Genomic DNA, 27,069 nt, shown 5'->3' on the forward strand with positions numbered 1-27,069 from the left:
TATTTGTAGAGCAGAAAATATTTTTTTTATTTACAATTTCATCAAAATGTTGATCCGATTTATTGATAAGGGAGGTTACTCTGTAAATCAAATTTTTTATTTCTGACCTTAGCATGACCTACTTACCTATCTAATTTTCTATAAATAGAATACACCGCAGATATACCATATTGCAACGCGTGAATTGCGGACAAGGGAGCGTTCATGCATTTTACAATAACCTTTCAGTAAACTTCGAAGAATATTAAAATATTAAAATTCCTTGAAAAAACGTATTAACAAATTAAATAAAGGAATCAATAAGCATATATATGTTGAAATGAATGTAGGAAGTGCCGCTGTTAACTTACTGTTAATTTTTTGTCTTATTTTCTTTGTTGATAGGTACAGTGATGTAATTTCAGAATGCGCATATTTTTGCAGATTCCTTTTACAGTTGTATATTTATATAATTGTTATGGTTACCTTAACTTTGAAGCATAGTTATTTTATCTTGTTGGATTTAACGTCGCACCGACACATGATAGGTCATATGGCGACTTTCCAGCTTTAATGGTGGAGGAAGACCCCAGGTGCCCCTCCGTGCGTTATTTCATCAGCGGGTACCTGGGTAGAACCACCGACCTTCCGTAAGCCAGCTGGATGGCTTCCTCACATGAAGAATTCAACGCCCCGAGTGAGGCTCGAACCCACATCGATGAGGGGCAAGTGATTTGAAGTCAGCGACCTTAACCACTCGGCCACGGAGGCCCCTTACTTTGAAGCATAGAGTTTCCCATTTGTGACCACATGTACAACTGATCAGAGTATTTCTATATATTTTATAAACTCATCTTGATTCTAACCTTTGACTTATTTTTGCTTATGTGTGACAGTCATATACTTATTGTTTACAGATATTCACTGTCAACTAAGGTATGCAATAAAGGGCCATCATTTGGCTGAATTTGCCTGTGACAAGTTAATATTTCTTTAAAATGTGGTTTGATCGAAATATCAAAAGCCATGGGACCATAACTTATCAAAGCATCAGTGGCTTTCAAATAGATTTCCTTGTTGAATTTATATTTTTATTAATTTTATATGTCTAGTCAGTTGCTCTGGTTGTATTATTGTTACTTGTTTGTTTTTTCCTTATTTTAACTTTTATAGATAGTTTGTTTTTGTATCTGTCCATTCCTGTCTAACTTAAAAAAAGATTTTCATTAAAACATTTTCTACAATTTGGCAGTGGGCTAGTATGCTTGCTAAATTTCTTGTAATATTAGATTTGAATCAAGTTTACCGTTGGTCAAAAAAAAATGAATTCTATGATATTCCAAAAGTATATAAGAAAGATTCATGACATTTGCGTTGTGAATAGGGGCAATATAGAGATTATTCATGTTATATCATTCTTTTCTTCGACAAATTTTTGGTTGTTTTGACAACAGAAACTGTATAATCTGCATTCTGAAATCTATAATGTAGGTGACTTAGGACCATGAAACTTCATCAGTGAATAGAAAACACTCTTTACATTATATGATAATAAAAATAGTGGTTTCTGTGAACCACAACTTTGAAATAATTATCTTTCAACATTTCCTCATTTCCCAACAAACTGCATTTCTGTGAAACTTCATACACATACTCCTGTATATAAGAACTTTTCACAGGTGCTGACCTTATTTGGTGAAATAATTACTTTAATTTTGTATGTAGAGACCACCTACTCGCAATGTCAATGTCATTGCAGGTAGAGGATTTGTATTGCATGGTAATACTTTTCTATCATGCTTATTTTTCATGCTTTTAACAGTTTATAACATTATATTGCATTATGTGCTAATGTTGATAATTTGTAACCAGTCAGACTAACCAAACTAATAATTAGGTGATTTCTCATATTGCAATAAATGTACTTCAGACACAACACTTGGCAGCATCTTTGATGCTTGCATCAATGAATTTCCTTGTTGGTTACTGAGATACACCCATTTTAGTTTGAAACAAAGGGAGGTAATTTGACATAAAATCAGTCCATAGTTGTCTACCCTGATGTCTCAGTCTAACTAATGACAATAATGAAATTTCAAATGAGTGCTATAAAAACTTACTGAGATAAATCCATTTTTAATAAAATCAAGGGAGGTAATCATGCATCAGTATATGCATGTAGAAGATACAGAGTACAAGCCTTTACAACAATATATTAGAAAGATAAGTAAAGTAGAAATTTCTTACCATGAAAGACATAAATAATGTTTCAAACCAATCTCATTAGAAGCTGCTAGGTATATTCATTTACATAAAAAATAAAGGGAGGTAATTTGTCATAAATTCAGTCAATATGTATCTTCACTGACTGTCCAAGTCCATCTGATGACATAAATGAAATTTCAGATCAGTATCTTCATTAGTTACGGAGATATACCCATTTTAATTTGAAATAAAGGGGGGTAATTTGACATTAAATCAGTCCATAGTTATCTACCCTGATTGTCTGAGTCCAACTAATGACAATAATGAAATTTCAAATGAGTCCTATAAGTATTTACTGATATAAATCCATTTTGATTAAAATCAGGGGAGGTAATCAGATATAAAATAACTCCAGAACCTATGACTGAATCTAACAGATTCATCATTGAATCCAAGATTTATTATTGTTGGAAGATATTTTGCAAGTTCATATCAAATCAAACAATGAAGTCTGTATATGGCTGCAATAGCCAAAATAGCAAATTTTGGACCTTTAAAGGGCCATAACTCAGGAACCCATGATAGGATATGGCCAATTTTCGAAAGGAACCGAGATATTATGCCAATACAAGATGTGTGCAAGTTTTATTAAAGTTGATTGCAAAATGTGGTCTCCATCATGTTCACAAGCCAAAAATGGCAAATTTTGGTCCTTTAAGGGGCCATAACTCTGGAACCCATGATGGGATTTGGCCAGTTTTCGAAAGGAACCGAGATATTATGCCAATACAAGTTGTGTGCAAGTTTGATAAAAACTGATTGCAAAATTGGTGAAAGTTGGAAAAACCGAAAATACTGAAAAAAAATATCTGGGGGCCTGGGGGCCAAAAGGGCCCCCGGTGGGTCCAGGAGAAAGCCTTGGCCAGGGGTTCAGGGGGCCAGAGGCCCCCGGAAGCTCCTGAAATAATGCAATTACCAAGTACTGTACAAAGCTTTTCCTGATAAGAAGAGTCCTCTGTATTTCAGTTTTGGAGACTTCTGCAAACATAAATTCAAGACCTTATTCTTCAAAAATTAATTTTTAATTCTATTATTTCCACTTTATTTCACAATATACAATGTGATTACATTCAAAATCTTATCATTGTTATTGTTTGTTGCCTCACTGGTATTCAGTGATAAGATCTGTCTTGTAAGTTTTTTCTTTAAGTCATCCTTCTAACTTTTGGCAATGCTGTGTGTTTACATAATTGTGGTCTTGTCAAGAGCAGGTTTATCCCCATCTAACTGTTATGCCAAGTCCAGCAGCTCTGCATGGGGCTAATGTAAATGGCAGTGTCAACTAAGGAAGGCTGTGGTTATAGAGTGTTGTTTAGCCACCCTGTCTTGCATAGATTCAGTGTTCATAGTAACTTCAGAACCCGGCAGAACCTGAAAGTAAACAAATGGACTCATTATTTAATGACATACAACACTATACAGTAGAGCCACATCAGTCCCCAATTTACCATATATTTTTTTTTTCTAAAATATCGGGCAGAGTTCCCCTAACAAACTGGCTTCATTGGTTTAAACTGACACTGCTGCTGGGCTCATAAGTTAAGGACAAGTTAAATTAATATTTACTCAGTATTAACAAACCAGTCCCAGCAAGCAACCGTGTATATGGCCAGTAAAGCAAGGAGAGACAGAAGACAGGAAGAGGGTGGGGTCACATCCATGCCAAAATTGCCTGAATAAAAAATACAGCAGTAAGTATAAAGTTTAGGTAACACTGTTAAAGACTGTGTTTCAGTCTTTTGGAGTATGTTGAATACCCCTTTTTTTACTTGAATTTGAGGCATACTTGTCATGGATGCTTGTGAGAACCTCTTCCACATAGCTTAAGCATTTATAAACAGAAAATGTAAAATCATCTCACCTCATTCCCCGTTTTCACAACTCGAGTGTTTTTCTGGTGTTTGGCATCCTCGCAGTGAAGTTTGAGGCCTTTCTTTCCATTGGATTTGTAATTAATCGTTTTCATAGAAGTGCAATATGCAACACAGCAGACCATTTCAACCCCTCAGAATCTAACTCGGACAACTGCGATCGTCGTTAAATTTTGTTCTTGGCTTGTTGCTCAAGCTCCTTGATGTTTTAACCTGATGCAGTATTGGTAGAAACTTCATAATGGTCAGATCGGTTTATTTCTTCAATTATTCTTCTTCCTCCAATTTGCAGCCTGAGTAATGAACACGTTTTTGGTTGTCGCAAAAGGAGGTCATAAAGGAACACGCGTGCAGAAATGATTTGTTAACCATCGGTTACAAATGGAAATTTCGAACAGCATTTTCAGTCTTATCCGCAGAAATAACTGATCTACAGTCTATTTTTGGATGAATATTCGCCAGCGTTCGGTTATTTTCGGCTATCGAATAATGTTACATATGGTATTCCTAACGGAAAAGGACGATCAAATTGTTGCAATCAGCGCTTTTTAGCATCCTGGAAAATATGAATGTCATTATTTTGCCACTGATAGACGACCGCACTGGCAAATAACCCCCCCCCCCCCCCACCCCACCCCCAAAAAAATCTCATTGGATTTACACGATTTGGAAAAATGACCTTTGGGAAGGTCCAAAATACGAAATTCCGTCATAATACGGAAAACTTTCACCCATGTGTCTCTATCATGTTCACAAGCCAAAAATAGCAAATTCTGGCCCTTTAAGGAGCCATAACTCTGGAACCAATGATGGGATCTGGCTAGTTTTCGAAAGGAACCGAGATATTATGCCCATACAAGTTGAGTGCAAGTTTGATTAAAATCAAATAAAAAGTATGGTCTCTATCATGTTCACAAGGAAATTGTAGATGGACGGACGGACGACGGACGAAAGGGTGATCACAAAAGCTCACCCTGTCACTACGTGACAGGTGAGCTAAAAACATGGACTTGTACAAAAACTGAACCAATTTCCAAGTCAAAAAAGGGCCATAATTCAGCCAAAATATTTGACAGAGTTATGTACTCTTGCAATTGTTCAAACTTTCGAAGCCACATGTCAAATAGTTTTGACAAAACATGGACTTGTACACAAACTGTACCAATTTCCAAGTCCAAAAAGGGCCATAATTCAGTCAAAATAGTTGACAGAGTTATGTACTCTTGCCTACAGATAAAGACTGTTATAATAAACAAGTGATAAAAGTTTCAAAGTCATATGTCAAACGCTTTACACAAAATGTGAACTGGTACGAAAAACTTAACCAAGATTTCTAAGTTAAAAGGGGCCATAATTCAGCCAAAATCTTTGATAGAGTTATGTACTCTTGCCTACGACTGGACATTGTGATGGTAAACAAGTGTTGAAAGTTTCAAAGCTTTATCTCAAAGAGGACTGGTACGAAAAACTTAACCAAGGTGTGACGCCGACGCCGTGGTAAGTAGGATAGCTCTACTTATTTTTCGAATAGTCGAGCTAAAAATGATCAGATAATTTTTGAAGTATTTTTTCCTATATAACTAATATACAAGTGACCTCCTTGATGGGGCATCTTTTCACCCCAGGGACATAATTTGAACAATCTTGTTAGAGAACCACTAGGCAATGCTACATACCAAATATCAAAGGCTTAAGCCTTGAACTTTTAGACAAGAAGAGTTTTTAATTTTCCCCCTATATAAGTCTATGTAAAACTTGGGACCCCTGGGGTGGGGCCTCTTTTCACCCCAGGGTTTTAATTTGAACAATTTTGGTAGAGGATCATAAGGCAATGCCACATACCAAATATCAAAGGCCTAGGTCTTGTGGTTTCAGACAAGAAGATTTTTAAAGTTTTTTTCCTATATAAGTCTATATAAAATTGCGAGCCCCGGGACGGGGCCTTTTCACCCCAGAGTAATAATTTGAACAATCTTGGTAGAGGACCACCAAGCAATGCTACATACCAAATATCAAAGGCCTATGTCTTGTGGTTCAAGACAAGAAAAGTTTTAAAGCAATAACTTTGACCGTAAAAGAGAAAAGTTGACCTAAACGCAAAACTTAACCAAGAAATCTCGTATTTTCTAAGTCCAAAGGGGCCATAATTCTTGCAAAAAGCAGGATGGAGTTATGTTTCTTGCTGTACAGAGTCAGCTTTTGATGGTGAACAAGTGTTGCAAGTTTCAAAGCAATAGCTTTAATAGTTTAGGAGAAAAGCTGACCGAAACACAAAACTTAACCAAGAAATCCGATATTTTCTAAGTCCAAAGGGGCCATAATTCTTGCAAAAAGCAGGATGGAGTTATGTTTCTAGCTGTACAGAGTCAGCTTTTGATGGTGAACAAGTGTTGCAAGTTTCAAAGCAATAGCTTTAATAGTTTGACCTAAATGACCTAAACATAAAACTTAATCAAGAAATCTGATATTTTCTAAGTCCAAAAGGGGCCATAATTCTTCCAAAATCCAAAAAGCAGGATGGAGTTATGTTTCTTGCTGTACAGAATCAGCTAATGATGGTGAAAAAGTGTTGCAAGTTTGAAAGCAATAGCTTTGATAATTTAGGAGAAAAACTGACCTAAACATAAAATTTAACCAGGCAACGCCGATGCCGACGCTGATCAAGTGATGGCAATAACACATCATTTTTTTTTTTAAAAATCAGATGAGCTAATAACATGAAAATATAATACAATAATATCTCGCTCACCCGAGTAAAGTTGCTTGCTTGAACAAATTTCTTTGCTAAAGCTTCAAAAAAAAAAAAGTAGGTCAGTAGGTCATATTCATGGTCACTGAACGTCAGTTTTAAGATTAGTGTGCAAAACTGTACATGCCATCCAAATTTCAAGGCTGTATCTTAAAAAACAAGAAAGTAGGTCAGTGGGTCACATTCAATGTCACTGAAAGTCAGTTTTAAGATAAGTATGCAAAACTGTACATGTCATCCAAATTTCAAGGTTGTATCTTAAAAAAAAACAAGAAAGTAGGTCAAGGTCACAGTCGGGTGACCCTTATCACTTTGGGTCATCAGGTAAATATAATTAAACAGTCTTGGAAATATGACCTGATAATATTTGAAGTATTTTTTCCTATATAACTCATATATCAAGTGACCACTGGGGCGGGGCCTCTTTTCACCCCAGAGGCATAATTCGAACAATCTTGTTAGAGATCAGCTAGGCAATGATACATACAAAATATCAAAGGCATACGCCTTGAACTTGAAGATTTTTAAAACATTTTCCTGTATATGTCTATGTAAAACTAGGGAACCCCGTGGCAGGGCCTCTTTTCACCCCAAGGGAATAATTTGAACAATTTTGGTAGTAGACCACTAGGCAATGCACCATACCAAATATCAAAAGCATAGGCCTTGCAGTTTCAGGCAAGAAGATTTTTAAAGTTTTTTCCTATTATATGTCTATATAAAACTAGAGAACCCTGTGGTAGGGCCCCTTTTCACCACAGGGGAATAATTTGAACAATCTTGGTAGTGGACCACAAGGCAATGCTACATACCAAATACCAAAAGCCTAGGTCTTGTGGTTTCAGACAAGAAGATTTTTAAAGCTTTTTTCCTATACGTCTATATAAACCATGTGACCCCCCTGGGTGGGGCCATATTTCAGCCTAGGGAGATCATTTGAACAATCTTGGTAGAGGCCCACTATATGATGCTACATACCAAATATCAAAGCCCTAGGCCCTTTTCTTTTTGACATGCAGATTTTCAAAGTTTTTCCCTATATAAATCTATAGAAACAATGTGACCCCCAGGGCGGGGCCATATTATATCCTAGGGGCATAATTTGAACAATCTTTTAGAGGCCCACTAGATGATGCTACACACCAAATATCAAAGCCCTAGGCCTTATGGTTTTGGACAAGAAGATTTTCAAAGTTTTTCCCTATATAAGTCTATAGAAACCATGTGACCCCCGGGGCGGGGCCATATTTGACCCTAGGGGATTAATTTGAAAAATATTAGAAGAGGCCCACTAGATGATGCTACAAACCAAATATCAAAGCCCTAGGACCTGTGGTTTTGGACAAGAAGATTATTAAAGTTTTTCCTTTTGGTTGCCATGGCAACCAGAGTTCTGTATGACTATGGAATTCAATTCTTTGAGCAATTTTTAACGACCATCCAAGGAACATCCCTGTGAAGTTTCATCAAAATTGGCCTGGTGGTTTAGGAGGAGATGTTGTTTAAAGGTAAGTGTGGACGGACAATGGCCGGATGCCAGATGGTGAGCGATCACAAAAGCTCACCTTGAGCACTTTGTGCTCAGGTGAGCTAAAAAACAAAGCAACTACCTTTAACAAGCTATAACAAGAGGGTCATGATGACCCTGGATCGCTCACCTGAGTCATATGAGCTACATCAAGTAACCCCATGGGGCGGGGCCAATTTTATCCCAGGGGTCATGATTTGAATAAAGTTTGTAGAAGTCTACTAGGCAATGTTACATATCAAATGTCTAAGATCTAGGCCTTCTGGTTTATTTTTAGCAAATTTATGAAGATTTTCCTATGTAAAATCAAGTGACCCCTGGGGCGGGGTCAATTTTGACCCCGGGGGTCATGATTTGAACAAATTTTGTAGAGGTCCACTAGGCAATGCTACAGGTGAAATATCTAAGCTCTAGGCCTTCTGTTTTATTTTTAGATTTTTTTTGAAGCTTTTCCTATGTAAAATCAAGTGACCCCTGGGGCAGGGTCAATTTTGAACCCGGGGGTCATGATTTGAACAAATTAAATTGTAGAGGTCCACTAGGCAATGCTACATGTCAAATATCTAAGCTCTAGGCTTGTTTAATTTTTTAAAAATTTTGAAGATTTTCCTATAGAAACCTATGTAAAATCAAGTGACCCCTGGGATGGGGTCAATTTTGACCCCGGGGTCATGATTTGAACAAATTTAGTAGAGGTCTACTAGGGAATGCTACATATCAAATATCTAAGCTCTAGGGCTTCTGGTTTTTGAGAAGATTTTTTAAGATTTTCTTATGTAAAATCAAGTGACCCCTGGGGTGGGGTCAATTTTGACCCCAGGGTCATTATTTGAACAAACTTGGTAGAGGTTCACTAGGCAATGCTTCACACCAAATATCTAAGCTCTAGGGCTTCCGGTTTTTGAGAAGAAGATTTTCAAAGTTTTTCCTTTCGGTTGCCATGGCAACCAGAGTTCTGCATGGAATTCAATTCTTTGAACAATTTTTGTGGAGCTTCACCCAAGGAACATTCCTGTGAAGTTTGGATGAATTGGCCTAGCGGTTTATGAGGAGATGTCGTTTAAAGTAAAAGTTTACGGACGGACAACGGACGATGGACGACGGACGGTGAACGATCACAATAGCTCACCCTGAGACTTTGGCTCAGGTGAGCAGAAAATGAGTGGCTTCGCATTGGTTTGTATCTAGTGAAATTAGTGGGGTCTGATCTTAGTTGCACTGCACTTATTTTACTCCAAAATCTGTGATCAATCGGATGCTTGATTACTTGACCTACATTCTACAATGGTGTACTGTGTAACACTCGAATCTGATCAAAACTGAAGAATTTAAGTAGAACAGTATTTGCAATAATGTAATGAAAATGGCCGAGCATAGGTAACTTGACTCTAAGTCTAATGTTTGATAACTCTCTGTCAAATACATTTTGAGATGGTCACAACACAAATTTGAGGTGGGGGGGGGATAAAGTCTGTAAGATATGCACAATATGGCATTTTACTGATCAGTCCTATTAAGTTTCATTTAAATCCTGATGACAGTAGAGAAGTAATCCAAATAAATTTTATCAGAAAAGGACCATACCTCTGTAATGTATCAACTGACTGGGAAATGTCAATGATATGCAGAATTCTTCTTGTCAGTGAAGCTTGATGAATTCTGAAAAATAGCCCTGACAAGAATGTTTGGAACAAGGCAGCAACTACATGCTTCCCAGAACATTTTTCAGGGAGCATAACCACTACCCTTACGAATTCAGTAATAACAGGTAGAGTGAAAGTACACGAAAACATGATAAATCTGAGCTGATAATGGACAAACCAACTACATATATCCTTACCTCTGAGATCCGGGGAATCCATTGACTGGTAGTGAAACACTCCTGACATACTTTTTTCTCCTCTCCAAACTGCTATCTATAACTATGTCATCTCTAACAAAATAAAAAGCATCTTGTGAATGAATAGACCATTTTTATTTAAACATGAAATGTAAACATCAATTGCGTGGCCTCTAATCAACCACATCTCAACAAGGCAGTCTGAAAGACAGCTAAATCCCACACCACTATTATGGATAGTGAAAGGGTAAACCTTTGACCTTGAGCTGTGACCTTGACCTTGAATTGACATGACTGACTCATGAATTCTGCACATCATCTTGGTGAGCTGATCATTTGACCCAAGTTTCATGAAAATCCTTCAAGGGGTTTGGGAAATACAGAGTTCAAACCTTTGACCTTGAGTTGTGACCTTGACCTTGAATTGTCATCGCTGAATCATGAATTCTTGATGAGGTGATCATCTGACCCAAGTTTAATGAAAATCCTTCAAGGGGTTTAGCCTTTAGGAGATACAGAGTGGACACAAAATGGAAGGCTCAAACCTTTGTGACCTTGACCTTGAGCCAGCATGGCTGACTCTTGAGTTCTGCACATTGTCTTGATGAGGTGATCATTTGACCCAGGTTTCATATGAATCTTTCAAGGGGATTAGGAGATACAGAGCGGACACAAAATGGAAGGCTCAAACCTTTGACCCTGAGTTGTGACCTTGAGCTTGAGCCAACATGGCTGACTCATGAGTTCTGCACATTGTCTTGATGAGGTGATCATTTGACCCAAGTTTTATAAAATTCCTTCAAGGGGTTTAGGAGATACAGAGGGGACACGAAATGTTAGGCTAAAACCTTTGACCTGGAGTTGTGATCTTGACCTTGAGCCAACATGGCTGACTCACGAGTTCTGCACATCGTCTTGATGAGGTGATCATTTGGCCCAAGTTTCATGGAAATCCTTCAAGGGGTTTAGGAGATATGGAGCAGACACGAAAGTGTTACAGACGGACAGAAGAACGGACGGACAGAGACCATTCCTATAACCCCCCACCACTCGTGGCGGGGGATTAAAATGCTGAGAAGGAAATTATGGGTAGGCGATGCTATTGTCATAATATTATATTCTGATTACGTTTTAGCAAGGTGTCATCCATTCTTTTTTTGGTTTTCAACAGTAACATTAATTATTTTAAATATTTTAAGCTCTGTGTAGTAATGCTAAGCACATAGGGTATATTTGTAAGTGTAAGGAATTTTTCCCATCTAAGATCAGCATTTAACAACATAGGTTTTGTTTTGCATGTCCCATAGAAGTTTATTTTCCTTTGAACATTCAAATAGTATTAGTTACTTGGTTTTTTGTCTGTTCTTTACTACTGAAGCTGCTTCACCTAGAATGTCGACCCCTTCATATATCGAACCCTCTCGAGTTCTCCTTTATATTTGCATATTTTGTCACATGAAGTACAATAGATTGTGAGGCAGTTTATGACATCATCATACATGTACCTCTTCGCGGAATTTGTTTATTGGCAAAGTTTTGCTGCCAGGAGAAATTTGGAAAAATTTGGTCGAAAATTATTGTCGCAAATAAGGAGGGTGTGATTTTTTTGATAATCTCATGTATCATTGTTCTCTGTTTCTGAAGTTTTTTTTATGAATAGTTATTCCAAACAAGAGGGTCATGATGGCCCTATATCGCTCACCTGTTATCATTGCACTTGAGGACAAGAAGGACTCTTCAGAAAAAATATCTAAGTCCAAAGGACAGGAACAACAAAGGGAAGATAATTATTTATCAAAAAATAAAAAAAAAGTTCTTACAAGGTACAGATATGTCAAAATACACCTAAAAATTGGAGGTACATCCATGTTGTACCACAGAAAAGTGGTCTCGGTTTTTCCCTACGGGCAATAATATAAAAGTTACTAAAAATAAGCTATTTATAGTAACATAAAAGGGAAGTAATTAAAAAAAAAAATACTGTAAGTGAACAAAAGAAGGATCTGCCAAATAAATCTGTTGACATAAATGAAATTTCAGATCAGTATCTTCATTAGTTATGGAGATGTACCCATTTTAATTTGAAATAAAGGGAGGTAATTTGACATAAAATCAGTCCATAGTTATCTACCCTGATTGGCTCAGTCCAACTAATGACAATAATGAAATTTCATATAAGTCCTATAAGTCCTATAAATCCATTTTGATTACTATCAGGGGAGGTAATCAGATATAAAATAACTCTGGAACCTACGATTGGATCTGATTTGTCATGGAATCCAAGATTTATTGTTGTTGAAGATATTTTGGAAGTTTGTATCAAATCAAACCATAAATGAAGTCTCTATATGGCTGCAAAAGCCAAAATAGCCAAATTTGGACCTTTAAGGGGCCATAACTCTGGAACCCATGATACAATCTGGCCAATTCAAGGAAAGAACCAAGATCTTGTGGTGATACAAGTTGTGTGCAAGTTTGGTTAAAATCAAATCATAAATGAAGCTGCTATTGTGCAGACAAGGTCAAAATAGCTAATTCTGGCCCTTTCAGGGGTCATCACTCTGGAACCCATAATGGAATCTCACAGGTTCAAGAAAGGAACCAAGATCTTATGGTGATACAAGTTGTGTGCAAGTTTGGTTAAAATAAAATCATAAATGAAGCTGCTATTGTGCAGACAAGGTCAAAATAGCTAATTCTGGCCCTTTCAGGGGTCATAACTCTGGAACCCATAATGGAATCTGGCCAGTTCAAGAAAGGAACCAAGATCTTATGGTGATACAAGTTGTGTGCCAGTTTGGTAAAGATCAAATCATAAATAAAGCTGCTATTCTGCAGACAAGGTCAAAATAGCTAATTTTGGCCCTTTCAGGGGCCACAACTCTGGAACCCATAATGGGATCTGGCCAGTTCAAGAAAGGAACCGAGATCTTATGGTGATACAAGTTGTGTGCAAGTTTGGTTAAAATAAAATCATAAATGAAACCACTATCGTGCAGACAAGAAATTGTTGACGCACAGACGCACGGAATGACGACGGACGAAGGGTGATCACAAAAGCTCACCTTGTCACTATGTGACAGGTGAGCTAAAAAAGAAAGTAGATCGAAAAAAACTGACTGAAATATCTATTTATCTCGGTTTAATTAACAGTAAAAGCAGGGTCGATAATATGTTATGCTCTTTAGACATTGTATCATTTATCGACCCCCAAGTGTATTTTAAGTTTCATATCAGGTTTGATTACATTTACAATTGCTGATAATGCTAATAAACTATATATGTACATCAAAAATATAAAGATATACAATAAATGTCAGTCTGTGAAATTGGTCTGCCTTGCAGTCGAAAAAACCTGTATGATGGCACAAGCCAAGCTAAAGGCCTTAGGGTTTCTGCAGATGTTGTTTAACAAATGAAACGTGCGTTATTGCTATTCTTGCATAACAGTGCTCCAGCTAGGATTTGAAAAGGGCAAGGTGCTAGTGCCCCAAAGTGGGGGGGGGGGGGTTGGGTGATCTCCCCCAAGAAAATTTTGAAAAACAGAAGGCTAGAGAAGGCCTCAGATGCATTTTCAGCATGAAACTATTGTCTTTTATGTGATACTATTGTCTTTTATGTGATTCGTTTTCACTGGAATCATTGTGTGTCATGGACAAACATAATAATCTGTCAGAGTGAACCTAGGGAAAATTGTGTGTTGTGTGTCTTGTTGTCATATATATCCTGGACTCTGGGCTTTTTGCAGTTACCATGGTATTAGATGAACAGACTGAATAAAATGTGATCTGCAATATATCTAAAGCGACATTCAAAAATGTCTTTGTTTGCTGTCTCCTGAGCCTACTCTGTGAAGTTGGGTAGGTAGGTAGGTAGGCAAATTATTTTTTATATTCTAGTGCTACTTATAACTAATTATTTTATATTTCTCGTAAAGATAAAGGAATAAAATATGAAAAGAAATCTTATGTCATTTTATATCTGATTTATTGATACTTCTGCGAATATTTGCAAAAAAACAAGGAGCTGCGTTCAATAAACACTTGATGCCCCCGGTGACATCCTTGTCGATACAAAGCAACCTAAGTCCAAAACAAGGTCAAGTTCAAGGTCAAGGTCAAACTGAGGTCAGGCGATGTCTGAAGATGAGGAATGGTCACAGGTTACATCTGCATTAGTATCAAGTCATTCTAGTTAGGGGTATTGATGCTAGACGAAACAGTCCCATTCGGTTAACCTCATATGGATGGACAGATGGACGGACGAACGAACGGACAGCACAATCACTATAAGCCTCCCGCATCAGTAGATGCCGGGGGCATAAAAATCTAAATTTTAAATGACACAATTAAGTTTCTTTCTGCTCTTCTACAACAACGACTAAAATTCTAAATTGTTGTTATCATTTTACGTGGGAGAGGTGGACCTCAGTCTGGGTAGGACGTGTGGTGGTGAAAAACGTATTTCAATTCCGTAGGGTTTATTTTTTTTTTGATAATTTAATTTTTTTCATTGGGTTTTTTAACAGACGAGAGAGAGTGATATCTGATGAGGCTACAGATCCATGGTAATGTGGTTTAAAAGGATTCACTGAAAAAAGTCATACTCCCAATCTAAAACTTTCCTTCCGTAAATACTGTGTACAAAGACAATCTACATTTCTGAAACTTTACTTAAAGTAATTTACATAAGCCTCTAAATGTTGAAATCTATTCGCATATGTTACGAGGAAAATATGCACACATTTAATAATGAATTATTCAACAACAGAAAACTTACAACATGAAACACATGTGTATTGTTTTCCTGCCAAAATATAATACAGAGTGCATCAGCAATAAATTCGTTTTTAGTGCTCAGAGTTCAAGATTTTTGTTTACCGTCTGTATTTCAAGTCATGAAACGTGAGATTCTTAGCTACTTTCATACTAAAATCCGATGAATTTTGCGCGGCGACATCGAATAACAGACGCTCATCTGATTTTTTTGCCTCTGTATAATAGAAATATTGTCCTACCCATGAATTTCTAAGTCCAAAAGGTGCCATAATTCTTGCAAAAAGCAATGTCGAGTTACAGTACTTGCTGTGCAGAGTCAACTTTTAATGGCAAATAACTGCTCCAAGTTTTAAAGCAATAGCTTTGATCGTTAAGGAGAAAAGTTGACCTAAACATAAAACTTAACCAAGAAATCTAATATTTTCTAAGTCCAAAAGGGGCCATTATTCTTGCAAAAAGCAGGATGTAAGTTTTAAAGCAATAGCTTTGATACTTTAGGAGAAAAGCTGACCTTAACACAAAACTTAACCAAGAAATCTGATTTTCTAAGTCCAAACGGTGCCATAATTCTTGCAAAAAGCAGGATGGAGTTATGTTTCTTGTTGTACAGAGTCAGCTTCTGATGATGATGCAAGTTTCAAAGCAATAGCTTTGATAGTTTAGGAGAAAAGCTGACCTAAACATAAAACTTAACCAAGAAATCTGATATTTTCTAAGTCCAAAAGGGGCCATAATTCTTCCAAAAAGCAACATGGAGTTATGTTTCTTGCTGTACAGAGTCAGCTATTGATGGTGAACAAGTGTTGCAAGTTTTAAAGCAATACCTTTGATAGTTTAGGAGAAAAGCTGACCTAAACATAAACTTTAACCAGGCAACTCCAACGCCGACACCGACGCCGATCAAGTGATGACAATAACTCATCATTTTTTTCAAAAAATCCGATGAGCTAAAAATGGCAGCATCCATAACGTTTTCGGTGGCAGCGCCTATGCGTTGAATCAGACGAGGTGTATCGAATGCAAAAGACAGGTTATCCTTCTCATGACCAGAAGTGGACAGGAAATATTAGTTCCCGCCGTAAATTCTCTTTTGATTTATATTGACCTGAAAAGTGACTGGAGTAGCGCTTCCGCAAACACAATATCTGTCATGAAACGCATGTGCTTCTTTCCCGCCAAAATTATAATAACGTGTCCATAAAGTAATTATTTTCGCAAGCGTGCACAATCAATCTCATTTCAAATTGACCAAAAGTATCCCCAGATGTTAAACAAGAGGTTCTTGCAGTTCTGTATATAGTTTTTTTGTGGTTCAATACATTTTTTCTTCAGAAAGGACGACCAGCAGGCGACTTCATATGAACTTTTGTTAATCAATCGATAGTGTTCAATGAAGAGTCAAGAACAAAATGTTTTGGGGTTCTTTATTTGCATTCAAATATTATCGAAGTTTAATGGTGTTATTTGTTTGTAACATTTTCATGCATTTTCAAAGACTAAGTCTCACCTTTTTTAAATTAGTATACTTACATCTAGACAACAACTGCTAAATCAAAAGTTTTAATTGTCTCTAATAATGATAATATTACTAAAGTGATGCCCAAAAAGATCCCAAAAATATTTTGAGTTTATTATTGACTTCGCAAGCTGAGAGAAGTGTAGCATGTGCGCAGTCCAGCCCTCAAGACGTCTAGCTTGACAGATGTAAAACAAAAAAATGCTTTGAAATTGTCGCGATTAGCTTAATTGGTTTGATCGACGTGTGGGGCGGACCTAAAAGGCGGTCACGTGTGTATACGGAAGCGACCTTGAAGATTGATGACAGGTGTAATAAAGTGATGTTGTATATTGCATAACGGAAGCAGCTCGTGCAGCGGGAGAGGACAATAAACAGGACACATGGGGTGTTTTTACAGTAAGGCATATATTTACTTGACTCAAAAGGGCACAGGGTGCTATTAAAAATGGCAGGGCACTTTGAGAAAGGGGCATAAAACACAACAAAGTGCTGAAAATATCGAAAATACGAGACAATTACATCGAAGTCAGCCGGGCACATGTTTAATTTATGCCTTTCTGGGGCTACAGTAACTTTGTATGTTTTTAATTTTAACATGTCAAGCGAACATTTACAAATGTAGATCTTGCATTTCTTGGTAATTTCTTTTCAAACTTATGTTAAACAAGAGCTCGTAGAACACGAAATGCCCCCCTTGCTGCATTCAGTAATTGCACAAGGAACAGAAATTATCTGATCACTGTACACAAAAGTTCTACTGTTCTGGGTAAATGTGAACTTGACCTTTGACCTACTGACCTTAAAATAAATAGAGGTCATTGCTGGTCATGATCAACCTCCCTATTAAGTTTCCTGATCCTAGGCCCAAGCGTTCTCAAGTTACCATCCGGAAATGGTTTAACTGTTCCGGGTCACTGTGACCTTGACTTTTGATCTACTGAAAATCAATAAGGGTCATCTGCTGGTCATGACCAACCTCATTATCAACTTTCATGATCCCAGGCCCAAGCGTTCTTGAGTTATCATCCGGAAACCATTTAACTGTTCCGGGTCACTGTGACCTTGACCTTTCACCTACTGACCTCAACATCAATAGGGGTCATCTGCTGATCATGATCAACCTCCCTATTAAGTTTCGTTATCCTAGGCCCAAGCCTTCTCAAGTTATCGTCCAGAAACCGTTTAACTGTTCCAGGTCACTGTGACCTTGACTTGACCTAAGAACTTATATATTTTCTAGTAAAAACGTTTCGGAATTGGCTAGTGCTTTTACAAGTATATAGAAAGTCCTGCATCTATGGATGACAATGTTATGTTTCTGCTATGGTATTCAATCACACAAAGGCACTACGTCGCCAACGGATAATTAAATGGGTTCATGTCATTTATAAACATGTGAATCACAAGGATTCTGTACAATTGTTTTACTACATTGTATTTGTTTCAGCTAAGAAAAATTCGACTATTTTAAGGGAAACGAGATCTTTATACAGAGAATTTGTTCTCAATTCAACTTACTGCACGTTTTCGTTTCAGCTTCGTTTTCATTTCTGGAACTCTTGTTAGCTGCAACACATTCTATTTCTTTTCCTGGTTCAGTTCAAATTCAACGAGAAGATACGTGACAAAAAATATTTAATGAACAGAAATATAAAAAAAATGATCCTACATTTTGGGTCAAAAAATTTTCGACCGGCGCAATTCTGGTGGGTTGGACGGAAGCGGCAAAAAGAAAAAATAATTTAGGCCCTGGTCCGGCAGATATTCATTTTGATGTAACTTATGTATAACGAATGTCGGCGGCCAACAGATCACTATTTATTAAATACTTTTGTAAAATATTAGACCCTCCACCAGTTAGACACTGCCTTAAATAAAATGCATGTGTCTTGCTTTTTCATACTGTGTACATTTGGGTGGGAAGGCATGCCCCCCTCCCCCACAAAAAAGTCCTGGCCAAAATTGACTTGATTTTACCCTGAAAATTTACACAAATGCTGTGTGCCCTCTCCTCCATAATTATATAATTATGAATGCATTAATTTGTTGTGGTCCCTTCCCAAAATGTTTCATACGGGTCTGCATATTAGTATTAGTACCAAAGGGTTGATATTTTCACCCATTAAATTCCCAAATATGTACCACACACCCTATTACCGTATAGCGGGTTATTTCTGCGGGGGAAATATTTCTGTGTTTCTGCGGTCTCTCGGTAGAATCGCAAAAATATTTCCAGCAGAATATTCATCCAGCAAAAATTTAAAACGCAAAAAATCTGCATTTTTTCACCAACGTTGTTCCACGTTATGTTATCCCAGGTAATCCGAAGTTCACAATGGCCTGGTCTAATTATTGAAAATTACCTCGCCATCTAACAATTACCGATAATGGTATAATAATGATGATTAGGTGTGATGATAATCAAAGTCCTAACTGTTAATCCCTCAGAAAACGTTTTTCTTTTGTGAATGAAATAAACTGAGTGAATTTCACTTGTGTTGTTCTTATTAATCCCTTGTGGCAATCTTCCAAACTAGGTATCCTTTAGTAACATTTATATGAGTGTAACCGTTATATATATATACCGTAGTTTGCAGTTGGTGTTTGTGCAATAATCTATTGTTGTTGGACTTATATTTTTCATTTCGCAAGTTATTATATCCTACAATGTATTCATTAAACGCAAAGTTACTTTACAGCAGTTACCAGTAATTTAGTTTATTGTTTTCATACTCTATCATTCTCACAACATCCGATCATGCGAGGAATTACCTCCTCCTTGGCACCCAAAACGCAGAAATTTCTCTTCCTATTAAGTGAAAACGCAGAAATTATACACGCAGAAATTTGTTTCACATTTTTTGGAGCCAAAACGCAGAATATTTTGACCGCAGAAATAACCCGCTATACGGTACCTGATGTCTTCCACGCCGAGGGATGCGGCTACCACAGAGGTCAGAAATCAAAAACGGTGAGTAGTGGTGTTAGTTTTTTAAGCTGTACTTTTTCATTTCGATTTTCCATGAAGATATTCTGGTGCAGGCATACGTGTAAATGCATAAGCATATTACATAAGTAATCCTGGCCGCCAACTTAAAATAAAGAAGTATTCAGCTGTTTAAACTGGACATTTATTAAATTGATGCGAAAATCATATTCAAAGGCCCAATTTGAAGTGTTTACAAAATAATTTGATCGGATTTACCTCACAGGTCAAACGATCAATCATCTGGGGATAATCCTGGCAAGTTTCAAGTCTGTCCATACATCTACACCGACGTTCTGGCCCTCCAAAGGGACCCAGGTATGTTCACGTACAGGTTTTTTTTTTTATTCTATAGCAGAAGCCGAATATCGGCCTCGACCCCAGCCGAGGATTTCCCCCACAGCCAAGGATTTCCCCTACCGCAGTCCGAAATTCCCCTACGTCCGAAATTCCCCCTCCGAAATCGTAAACAAAGCAAGGGAGATTACTCCAAGCGATTTTTTCTTTATAAAAGTAGTACCGAATATCGGACCCATTTACAATTGCAGACGGTCTTTCACAATTTTCAATGGGTGTGAAAACCTTTAGAAATAGTACAAAAATGTTAGAAGAGCGTTCAGTGGACCCGAGGTTCCGGTTTTGACCCGCAAAAATCAATAAAAACTCGTATCTAACCCGCACATAATATGCCGTGTGCGTTTGCTTGTCTCGCGGTAATACTCTTTGATGCGTAATGCGCTTGTCAATCAAAATCCCAGTGAACTTCAATACTGTTTGTCGACACCAGCGTAAGTATGGCAGTAGGCGGAGCGTCGTATGTTAATTAGCTACTGACAGTTGTCAATCACGCCACGCGCCGACTGACACATGGTTATCATCAGTATGTAATAGTTGATTGATAAACAATGCAGCATCAGATTATCATGTTTGTACCTCTTGTTAGTTAGCGGTAACAGCTTATGCTGTATTGTGTAATATGTGTTGCAAATTTAAAGCTTGATTCAATTAAATAAAACAGTTGGCCGTTACGCAAATTTATTATCTTTGCCTAGGTATTTTGCTAGGGCAAAATAAAATATAAATGTTTTCAATAATCAGATATTTTAAGTATGGAATAGTTCTGGTGAAAAGATGAAATTTAAAACGGGTATTTTATCAAGAATTTTAAATGTTTGCTTTCGTTTTTTCATATTTGTCACATGTTTTCGCGATCGTGATTTTCAGACTTTTTTATCCTTTCTTACAAGATTTTCTAGTACAATCGAAATAAAAAGCCAACAAAAGTATGCATTTAATAATAATATGATGACTCCTGCAAAAGCAACTCTTATTTTGAAGCATTTTTTGTGAATAAAAACATGTGACCTTTAAATATTCAATGATTTCTTTCTTGTATATGGCTAAATTGAGCATGCTCCATGCACATGGTCCAAATTTGAAGCTGTAGCTTGAGAAATGTGAAAGTAGGTCACTAGATAAAAATCAAGGACAAATTTCAATTCAGAACATGTGGTCCAAATTTGAAGCCTGTAGCTTGAAAAATGTGAAAGTAGGTCACTAGGTCAATCTCAAGGTCAAAGTTCATTTCAGTACACAAAACTATGCATGTGGTAGAGAACTAGAGATGGTACCTAAAAAATCAAACTGCATCTGATATCACTTTCTGTTGAAAACTTAATACCGGAGTACCTCAATTATATAATGGTTTCACTTTCATACTTCATTTTTCTTGCTGAAAGGCAATATTTAATCCGAACAAGAGCTGTCTCCATAGGATGACACATGCCCCCGATGGCACTTTAAATGAATAGTTATGGCCGATGTTCGAGTTTAGGACCTTTGACCTATGGAGCTGGGTCTTGCGCGCGACACGTCGTCTTACTGTGTCACACATTTATGCGTAGTTATTTTAAAATCCATGCATGAATGACAAAGATATGGACCGGAGACGCCCATCAATGCACTATCATGAAAAAAGACCTTTAACATCTAAGTGTGACCTTGACCTTTGAGCTACGGACCTGGGTCTTGCGCATGACATGTCGTCTTACTGTGGTACACATTCATGCCAAGTTATTTGAAAATCCATCCATCGATGACAAAGATATGGACCGGACACGCCCATCAATGCACTATCCCTTAATGTCTAAGTGTGACCTTGACCTTTGAGATACGGACCTGGGTCTTGCGCGCGACACGTCGTCTTACTGTGGTACACATTCATGCCAAGTAATTTGAAAATCCATCCATCGATGACAAAGATATGGACCGGACACGCCCATCAATGCACTATCCCTTAATGTCTAAGTGTGACCATGACCTTTGAGCTACGGACCTGGGTCTTGCGTGCGACACATCGTCTTACTGTGGTACACATTCATGCCAAGTTATTTGAAAATCCATCCATTGATGACAAAGATATGGACCGGACACGCCCATCAATGCAATAACCTTTAATGTCTAAGTGTGACCTTGACCTTTGAGCTACGGACCTGGGTCTTGCGCGCGACACGTCGTCTTCCTGTGGTACACATTCATGCCAAGTTATTTGAAAATCCATCCATCGATGACAAAGATATGGACCGGACACGAAAAATGCGGACAGACCGACAGACCGACAGACTGACAGACCGACAGACCGACAGACAGACGGTTCAAAAACTATATGCCTCCCTTCGGGGGCATAAAAAATTGGTCCTACTTGGAAAAGTGAAGCCAGTGACAGATAACTCTGTTAGGACTATTTAGTTATGTGAACAAAGTATGCATAGATTCGGATGTGTTTCCAAATAATATAGTTTACTTCAAGGTCTATGAACATTCATTCAAACAGAAAAATTGAGAATTATCTTTCATTTTCAAACGAATTTATTCAAAGACAATTTATTTTATTTATTACTGCCGATAATTAACAGGTGTGGTATGATCATATGAAAGAAAATATTATTCGTGAGAAAAAATATAAACGGACTATATGAATTTTACAACATCGAATCCCTGAACATTTTACAAAATTCGTTTGCCAAGAATAATCAAGGCCTTAAAATGTACGAGTTAAAACAGAGCGATATAAAATTGTATATTCTATTGATGGTCACACCAAACCATACCAAAAAACTGTGCCGAAAGAAATTATTTCACTTTTTATGACACGCCCCCTTGTATTTACAAATGTACCTAATTTGCATATTGACCGAGGCGTGCGGAACAGCATTTACCTTGCGGAATCTACCGTTACAGAAACTTCTGTTAATATAATGCCGACGTTCTTTAGTATAAATAAAATGGCTGTGTTAGTTAGAAAGAAATGACAATCACCTTTCTTTAACTAATCCACAAAAACAACGAAGCCGATGTCACTGTCAAAAGTTCCCGTATTTACTGCACGGTGCTATTTTAAAATATTGCTAGTGTGAGAAAAGCGATATGCGCTTCAGTTTTGCACTTGATTTGTTGATGTTGTCACTGAATATGTAGCCTTAGGTACCATCTCTACATATGGTCCAAATTTGAAGGCTGTAGCTTAAGAATTGTGAAAGTAGGTCACTAGGTCAAAATCAAGGTCAAATTTCAGTTCCGAACACAAAACTATACATGTGGTCCAAATTTGAAGCCTGTACCTACAAAAATGTGAAAGTAGGTCACTAGGTCAATGTCAAGGTCAAAGTTTATTTCTGTAAACAAATCTATGCATGTGGTCCAAATTTGAAGGCTGTAGCTACAGACATGTGAAAGTAGGTCACTAGGTCAATCTCAAGGTCAAAGTTCATTTCGTTACACAAAACTATGCACATGGTCCAAATTTGAAGGCTGTAGCTTGAGAAATGTGAAAGTAGGTCATTAGGTCAAAATCAAGGTCAAATTTCATTTCGGAACACAAAACTATGCATGTGGTCCAAATTAAATGTGAAAGTAGGTCACTAGGTCAATGTCAAGGTCAAAGTTTATTTCGGTACACAACCCTAGGCATGTGGTCCAAATTTGAAGGCTGTAGCTACAGAAATGTGAAAGTAGGTCACTAGGTCAAGATCAAGGTCAACTCATGTCAAGGTTCATCTAGCCACTCAAATACATAAGGTCCAAATTTGAATGCTGTAGGTTATGACAAGAAGATTTTTCCCTATATAAGTATATATAATTAAACCATGTGACCCCCGGGGCGAGGCCATATTACACCCTAGGGAAATAATTTGGACAATCTTGGTAGATGACCGCTAGATGATGCTACATACCAAATATCAAAGTCCTAGGCCCTGTGGTTTTGGATAAGAAGATTTTCAAAGTTTTTCCCTATATAAATCTATGTAAATTATAAAAATAAACAAAGGGCCATAACTCACTCAAATATTGTTGAATCAGTCTGATTTTCAGAGGGACACAACTAGGGTACCAATACATCATTCTGACAAAGTTTGGTCAAAATCCCCCCAGTAGTTTCTGAGAAGATGCGTGAAATTGTTAACGGATGGAAGGACGACGGACCACTGACACAGAGTGATTTGAATAGCCCACCATCTCATGATGGTGGGCTAAAAAGGTGAGTGCTTTCGAGGCATTTCATGGATTGTTGATCCTTTTGTCGTTTTTGGGAGGAAAGGGTACGTTTCAAGTGTCGGTAATTAATATTTTCATAATCTGGTAATTTATTTAAATGTTTAATACATGGCAGTACAGTTCATAAATGTTTGACAGAAGGCCAGTTTGACAAATCAGGAGACCATTTTACCCACTATCCACTTCCCACGAGTTACCCTGTTAAGTGATTTAATGCCGTTGCAGCGCAATGATTCTACACAGTGCGCATGTGTTTATCTGTAATCGGCCATTTTCCAATATGTAGAACATGCGTGTTAAACCTCTGAATTGTTTTAACTGCCATAGTTTGAAAGTTTTTTAAGGAATCTAGATAATATATCGTTGTCTAGCCTAAGTTCATGGATAGTGTAAGTTTGTGGATTCCCCATCACATATATGACATCACATTCCAGTTTTGGCGCACACTTGCCAACAGAAAATCCGGAAGTAAACACAAACTTTTGCCAACCACCAAAAAAAAAGTCAAAATAAGAGGTTTTAACAGGTAAGAACACCAATAAAAGCCCAAGCATGCAGAAATACCTTGTATTTACTAATCCCAAATTGCCCCTAACTCATAATCCCCTTAAATGCCATAGAATGATATTTCTATTTCCCAAATATCATCTCGTCTGCTTTGGTTACATTTTAACTTGACAGCCTCGTTTTGGTTTTGACAGTATCTCATGATAAACTGATGACATCATCCACGAACTTGCACGGAAATGAAAGTAGGTTAACTTACACTAGTAACAGACATGCATGTTTTGTTTTGCATATTTCTGAAAGGTTTATGGTATTTTTCATGCTTTTTGCATGTCTTTTAAAAGGATATAGTTTAAATATTTTATTGTAAGTATACATTTGTTGCGGTTTGCTAATTTCATTCAAATATAAAATGGTTGTTTCTTGTATCCACGAACTTTCACCAGAAAAGGATATACATCATTGGAAAGGAAAAATTAAACGCTTCCTATGTATCCCCTGACATCGGATTTCGACGACGCAAGGAATCATATGATTGCCAAAAATAGGAAAGGAGAATAATTAAATTGCCTACTTGTCAAGCGACAAAACAATACAAGACCTTCACTTTGTGTGTGGTTATTATCGGGAAATCTGATTTTTGCAAGTTCAATTCGGATAAAAACAGAAGTTAGCTGAAAGCACCTGCACGCACTTTACGACTTTCGTATTCGATGGTTCCCGCCAATCACGCTAAAAATCTATACAATACATTGAATTTAGTATAAATCATCACCTATTACGAAAAACAGTTATTGTTTTGCATTTTATCAACATTTTAACCGAATTCAACGATATTTAATATATTTTCAGTGAGTTATTGGTAAGTCCTATTCAAATTTGTATTTATTAAATATTATTGATTGTTTAACTTTGGGCACCTTACATTAATCGACTCTGCTCCGTGTTACTCATGTAGACCTTTGCATCCAACCATAACATTTATTAAAGGGTAAGGAAAGCCTTGACAATAAGTTAATTCTATATGAAAGCCATCATCAAGCCTTTCTTAACGCTGAAAGAATTTTTATAATCGGATCACTATTGAAAAAGATATGGCAGTTTGAAATTTAAGAAAATGGCTGATCATGGAGGCAGCCATTTAGTGTGTTTATGACGTTATTTACACACTGCTGAATTCTTTATTTAGCAAATAACCTTTTAAATGGATTAATTTTCATATGTTTCTTGAGTGTAAAGTGTAAATCATGATCAGGGATACAAATTAACACTCAGACCCTATTAGCCAACTGGGCTCCTTACAGGCAAATTCTAGGGGCCCCGCCTAAAAGTTAGGGGCCCAGCTATTATTAGCGGAAAAATATACTAACAGTGGTTTAGATCAACATACTTGATAATAAGTCTTGTAATTTGCATCCTGCCAAAATACATCAATTCTTAAATATAATTACAGAACACTCTCCAAACTCACACTGAAAAGTCCTGAAAGTTGTAATTAACCAGTGCATGACATGTTCTAAATATTGGACACAGCCTCTCAAACACAGACACACTTAAAGTTTGAATGATTTTTGCAGCACTAGAGGATTTGGGTTGTTTATGGGCATTTTGATTGAGGCTGCACGCTTATGGACATCTGAATTCTAGTATTTTGTTACATTGTCGATTTACAGGACTCGCAACCCGTCACGAAATTATTACTTGTTGCAGTCGGTGTTCTATGCAGCCGCGGTCTGTTAACAGACCATTTTTCATTAAAAGTCCTCATTGGCCTTTAGGTCTTTTAATAATCCTGATAATATTTCCTTTTGTCGCCGCGACCGGTCGTTCTAAGCTCTTTAACAACCTTCAACTAGAAAATGCTTTTGTAAAAAAGCGCATGTCTCCCCCAATGCAAAGTCCTATAGGCAAGAAGTCAATAGGGGTCAGGAGCGAAAGTCATAGAGACACTGATGGTTGGCTGCAATAGGGATCATCTACTTGGCATGTCCAATCATCCCGCTAAATTTCAACACTCTCTGCCTAGTGGTTCTCAAGTCACTGTTCAGGCTTCTGTGACCTTGACCTTTGATCAAGTGACCTCAAAATAAATAGGGGTCATCTACTCTGCATGTCCAATCATCCTATTAAGTTTCAACATTGTAGGTCAAGTGGTCCTCAAGTTATTTCCAAAAAATGATTTTACATGAACAGGCCACTGTGACCTTGAACTTTAACAGACTGACCCCAAAATCAATAGGGGTCATCTACTCTGCATGTTCAATCATCCTATGAAGTTTCAACATTCTGGGTCAAGTGGTTCTCAAGTTATTGATCAGAACTGGTTATCAAAGTTCAGGCCCCTGTGACCTTGACCTTTAACGGAGTGACCCCAAAAACAATAGGGGTCATTTACTCTGCATGAACAATCATCCTAAAATGCACATTAGTGACACACACACATCAGTTTCAATATAAAGTTTATTAGAATTACATTTGAGCAGATTGCTTATT

The 27,069-nt window shown here is 37.3% G+C and overlaps 1 protein-coding gene across 1 annotated transcript in view; it reads right to left on the reverse strand.

Annotated features, from left to right (window-relative positions):
* LOC123527416 (mitofusin-2-like) overlaps nt 1-27,069 on the reverse strand; it is a 371,163-nt gene that overhangs the window by 331,189 nt on the left and 12,905 nt on the right. Inside the window, exon 2 of the mRNA XM_053523313.1 lies at nt 10,233-10,325. Within this exon, the coding sequence (XP_053379288.1) occupies nt 10,233-10,281 (49 nt within the window). The 5' untranslated portion in view covers nt 10,282-10,325. The remainder of the gene's footprint in view (nt 1-10,232; nt 10,326-27,069) is intronic.

This window comes from Mercenaria mercenaria, chromosome 14, assembly GCF_021730395.1.
Source record: "Mercenaria mercenaria strain notata chromosome 14, MADL_Memer_1, whole genome shotgun sequence".
Taxonomy (NCBI): domain Eukaryota; kingdom Metazoa; phylum Mollusca; class Bivalvia; order Venerida; family Veneridae; genus Mercenaria; species Mercenaria mercenaria.